The sequence below is a fragment of the Triticum dicoccoides genome, chromosome 1A (genome assembly GCF_002162155.2).
Source record: "Triticum dicoccoides isolate Atlit2015 ecotype Zavitan chromosome 1A, WEW_v2.0, whole genome shotgun sequence".
NCBI classification, from domain to species: domain Eukaryota; kingdom Viridiplantae; phylum Streptophyta; class Magnoliopsida; order Poales; family Poaceae; genus Triticum; species Triticum dicoccoides.
In genome coordinates, this window is record NC_041380.1 from 477,254,922 (window position 1) to 477,260,355 (window position 5,434).

The 5,434-nt window shown below is 43.4% G+C and overlaps 1 protein-coding gene across 2 annotated transcripts; it reads right to left on the reverse strand.

Moving 5' to 3' along the window:
- Positions 1-2,580: 2,580 nt before the first annotated feature.
- On the reverse strand, positions 2,581-4,343 carry LOC119280497 (carboxymethylenebutenolidase homolog). 2 transcript variants are annotated; one of them, XM_037561336.1, is made up of 3 exons: positions 4,139-4,343; positions 3,481-3,770; positions 2,581-3,395 (listed from the first exon to the last, which is right to left on the reverse strand). In XM_037561336.1, exons 1-3 carry the CDS (start codon positions 4,271-4,273, stop codon positions 2,873-2,875), a joined length of 948 nt encoding a protein of 315 aa, XP_037417233.1. In that variant the 5' UTR covers positions 4,274-4,343; the 3' UTR covers positions 2,581-2,872. The 2 variants fall into 2 exon arrangements, with proteins under 2 accessions (XP_037417233.1, XP_037417227.1); XM_037561330.1 differs by having other exon boundaries at positions 3,481-3,781; positions 4,135-4,343.
- Positions 4,344-5,434: the final 1,091 nt, after the last annotated feature.

Here is a 5,434-nt window from a genome sequence, read left to right on the forward strand (position 1 = left end):
TAGTGTGAATGATGTCATGGATGGCAATGAAAGCAGTGGTGCCAATGGAGCGAAAGCAAGCCATGAAGAGGCAGCAAACGACAAAGAGGAAGTATGCACTTACGTTTGAGTTTGTCATGCACAATGCTAATAGTTTGAATTGAATTTAATTACTGGATTTGAACTTGAAATTTTGTATGTTCTTTGATTATGTGTGTTGTTATTTTGTAAAGCTTAATCATATAACGTTTTGTTTCAATATGTATGAAACTGCGGAGAGGAAAACGACAGCCGAGGAGAGGAGGGCGAGATTTTTTAGGCACCACTTTACATCATTTGCTAAAGCAACAAATCGTCGGGTGATGAATTGTTGTCTCTATTCTATCCTATATTGTTTTTTTTTTCATCACCAATTATTTTATCACCGTTGGAGATGCTCTTAGGGGAGCGCACTTATGTCCCACTCATAGAGAGACGTAGGGCAAGCTCGCCTGGGCGAGCGTGAGACTAGGCCGACCAAGTAGATAGGAGGCCACATGCCACAACCTCAATTTTGTTTTTCTATTTTCACATTTTTTATGTGTTCTGCTTTTTTTCTACTTTTGTTTATATGTACATATATTCTAAACGTAACAAACATATTAATCAAACATTCAAAAAGTGTTAAATATTTATAGAAAAAATGTTTCTCCTTTATATGAAAAATGTATTAGAAAAAATATAAAATGTATATGAAAGAGTTGATCATGTATTTACAAATGTTAAGAAAACATTTGGAAAATTTCAATCAAGTATTTGAAAAATATTAATCAAATGTTAAAAAATGTTAAATTTGTATAGAAATAATGTATCTCATGTATACGCAATATATATAAAATATACAATGCGTATGAAAAATGTTGATCACATATTTAACAAATATTAAACATGTATAAAAAATGTTCCCAATGTATATGAAAAAGTACAATGTACATTAAATTAAATTAGCATCAAAACAACATATTTTAGTTCTCTATTTAATAAATGTTAAACATGTACATAAAAATGTTCCTGATGTATATGGAAAATATACATTGTGTTTTAGAAAGTGTTTATTGCCATTAAAAATGTTCAACGTCATTTGAAAATGTTCAAAACATGTATTTAAGAAAATGTACATCATGTACTGAAAAATGTTCAATTTGTATCAAAAAAAATGTTTCATGTGTACAACAAAAATATTACGTACTAAAAGAAGTAGACATGTTTTGAAAAATGAAATAAAATAGATGAAAACCGACAAAGAAACAAAAGAAAACCTAACAAATGAAGAAACAAAGAAAATCAAAGTAAAACAAAGGAAATAAATATAAATACCGAATAAAACCAATGGAGAAGAGTGGGAACAATGGAACCCATGTAAGAAACAAAGATAAAAAAACATAGAAAACCATTAAGAACTGAAACGAAAGAAAGAAAGCCGAGAAAAAGTAGAAAATCGATGCAAAACAGTTGAAAGCAGAGAAAATGATGAAAAGAGGAAAAATCAGCCGAAAATCCAGAAAACGTAGGAAAATTACTGAAAATAAATCAAAGAAAATAGAAAAAGGAACAAAGGAAGACAAAAACGAAGAAAGCCACAGCGAACACCAAAAAGTCACTTTGGAGGACGACCTCTAGCGAGCCCCATATTTTGAATGGAGCTAGTTTGATATTGGAAAAAATTCTGAAAAAAATAAACATAATCATATGGATGCATATTACACACGTGAAAAGTTTGTGCTGAAATAAGTAACCATGAAATTACACAAAAATGACAAAATTGGGATTTCAGGAAGATGAACAGTGCATGTATTGTTCGTCATTCAGAAATCATCATTTTTTTCTTTTTTGTATAGCTCATGTTCACTTTATTTCGTAACCAAACTTGACACATGTGTAATATACATCCATATGATCATGTAGATTTTTTATGAACATTTTTGAAATTTTAAATGTGATTATTTAACTATTTAAAATAAAGTCCTCTAATGCACCTCGGCCGCAAAAATCCATTCTCCAGCGAATGCAGCCAACCAAGGAGGTAGCAAGCGTGGACGAAAAAAAAGGCTAAAAGTGTACGTCCACTAAAAAGCTTCAGGCGAGACGAGAGCCACTTTCACATTAAGCGAGATATAGCTCTCATGCTCTGATGGTGCCTATCCTGGACTCCACTGGACCAGTGCTTGCACTGTTAATGGGCTCAGCGTAGTACTGGCCATGGGAAGCCCGTCCCGGCCGGCCCGACGTTGCTCTCAGGCCGGGCTTAGGCCTAGATTTTGAGCCCGATGGCTGGGCCAGGCCAGGCCCGTTGTTTTTGCGCTTTTCTAAAGGGGCCTGGCCCGAGGCCTGGCGGGCTTTTACGCGTTCGGGCTGGGCTTGAGCCCAAAAAACAGGGCTGGTGGCCCGGCTGGGCCAGGCCCGGGCCTAGGTTTTTTGCGTCGGGCTTGGCTAGGCCTGGCCCGAAGCCCGGCCCGACCCGAGGTTTGGCCAGGTATAGCTCAGCGCAATTGCTATCACAGCCAGACAAACAAAAAATACAGAGATTTCTCATAGAAAAACAGAGGCAGACAAGCGGAGCAATACTACACCTACAAGAAGTTACAATGTTTAGTAGATGTAGCATTGCTCCAGACAACGAGCAGGGCAAACGGAGTCCTCCTTCCTCCCTCTCATGTCTCTCTCTCAACTCTACCTGTATCAAGGCTTTGGGCCTGAACCCAGTAGCGGCGAGAAGTGAATCCGTTGTTGAGTGTTAACAATGTACACTTTACCTCTTCAGTCTTCACCAGTTGCAATCAACCAGAACAACGAACACAGGCACAGCAAACAGAATGTACACACGACACACGACGGCTGATCAGATCAGCTCAGATCAAGCAAGCAGGTGGTCGTGGAACCAGCTCTTCATCATCGCGAACGCGTCCTCGGCGTCGCCGTCGTCCTCCAGCGACTCCGGCCGGTGCGCGAACCCGTGGCCCCTGCCGGCGTACACGGCCGCCTTGGCGCCCCTCGCGCTCCTCTCCAGCTCCCGCACCGTCTCCACGGGGCACAGCGGGTCGCCGTCGCCGCACACGAACAGCACCGGCGCCGCGATCCGTGCCCCGAGCGACGCGTCCATCCGGGACCCGTAGAAGCAGACGCCCGCTCTGAAGCAGGCGGCATCGGCGTCGCGCGCCAGCGTCTCCACGAGGCGGCCGCCCCCGTAGCAGAACCCGACCACGCCCAGCTTCTTGGACGGCGCGGCCGCCAGGAAGTCGTCAACCAGCCATTTCCTGCACGTGTCGATGTCGCCGGCCACCCTCTCCGGGGCCTGCCCGGCGAGCCACGCCTGGAACCCGTCCATCGGCAGGCTCTTCTTCCACGGGTTCCCGCGGAACAAGTCCGGCACCAGAACGCTGCATACATGCAAGCATACATCGATCAAACATGAAGAGGCGACAAATGCAGAGATTGGACCGGAGAAGTGGTTGGTCGGTTTACTTGTAGCCGTGGCATGCGATGCGATAGGCGAAGTCCCGGGTGGCGGAGTCCTCGAAGCCGAAGACGTCGGAGAGGAAGAGGACGCAGGTGCCGTTGTTGTTCTTGACGGCCTCGAGGAGGTAGGCGCGGACGCTCTCGTCGTCGCCCTGCCCGATGACGACGTCCGTGCCCCTCACCAGCTCGCACGCCTCGTCGTCGTCCACGGTGCTGCTCGCCACTTCGGCCTGGCTGCAGCGCGGCCCCTGGAGCCGGCGGCTCCGGGCATGGGTGACGACGGTGCAGCGCCATCTCTGCAAAGGAACTGGAATCGTTACGTCGTCAGAGCGCGGAGAACGCTGGCTTGAGTGCGTGCATCTGAAATTTTCTCAATATAGAAATCAATAATACTAAACATACAAAAAGTTACACGCAATTACATGCTGATTAGAATTTTTTCCATTTATTAACCAATCATTGCTATTGTGTCCGCAATCACGGTGTCCAATTAAACACGCAGAATAAGGTACCCCGGTATCCAGATTAAGAGAATTTTATCGACCAGTCTCCAACTTTTTCGTGATCAAACCTCACAGCCAATTCAAGCCGAAATAGGGTTCGGAGCATCAAAGTGCAAGTGGATAACATAGGAACGGAATTAAGGAAATGAACACGTACTTACAGAGGACGGCGGCAAGCGTGTGGACCGCGCGCTGGTCGCCGGCGCAAGCGAGCAGCAGGCGGCGCTGCGCTCGCGCCGCGGAGGCGTGATGGGGAGAGACGGGCGCACTGCGGCTGCGGCCGCCGTGGCCGCCATGGGGTGCTGCTTTCGAGCAGCTCCGGAGGCTGGAACCGAGCGCGGGAGATAGCCTGATGTGCTTGCCAGTGCCAGCCACCACACAGGCTCTGGTGTGGATATTTTTCTTACTGACACGTGGGGTTTCCGTGTATGACGTCCAGACGAATTCGCCAAAAAAAAAGAATGGACAGAAGTTGCAGGTCGTGAGTCGTGACCGCGTACAGTACGGTCTTGCTGCAGCTATGGATGGATATGGTTTATCATCTCCGCGCTACACTGGCACTGTCGCCTAGCAACTTCTATCTGACGCATGCTACGTCAAGTATTCGGCTCGTCGCACAGAGGCTGGGCGGCCCATTCTTTTTCGTTTTCTTTTACCTGTTGTTTATTTAACCCTTTTCTCCTGTTTTTTTTCAAAAAAGTTCTCATTTTCAATTTCTCTTCAAAATTTCAAAAATTGTTTGAATTTCAAAACACGCTCGTATTTTTGTAAAAAAGTTGTTATTCTCGAAAATGTTTGTGCTTTCAAAATTGTTTGGAATGTCAAAAATCGTTCTAGTTTTAATACACTTTGTATTTTTCCAAAAATCTTTGTGCTTTCAAACATTGTTTGGAATTTCAAAAAAGTTTTTGTTTTAAAAAATTGTTCACGAATTCAAATATATATATTTGGAATTTTTAATTTTTATTCAAGAAATTTTAAATTTTGCTCAAAATTTTCAGAAAAAATTTGGAAATTCCAAATTTTCAAAAAATTGTAAATTCGGTTGGAAATTGGTAATTTTTGGAAGTGTTTTAAAATGAGATTTTAAATTCTGTTTAGAAATTGGAAAACATTTGAAATCTTTGGTTTTATTTTGAAAGTTCCAGCAAATGTTTGGAAATTTCAAATCTTATTTGGAAATTTGAAAATGTTCGCAATTTTAAAAAATAATACCGACTCGAAAATCCCCACGCAATATATTTCGTTGAAGTCATGTGCCATTATAGGGTCATGTGTAGCTAGGGTGACGGTCTCTAGAGTGCATGGCCTTGGATAACGTGCGACACGCCTACATGAACCGATGTCACATGTCCCCACCGCTAGCCTATAAGACTACCCACAGTCGGAGTAACATGTGTGATAACATCAGACATATCTAGAGAAAATAGATGATGTGATAAGTAATTAATGAAGAA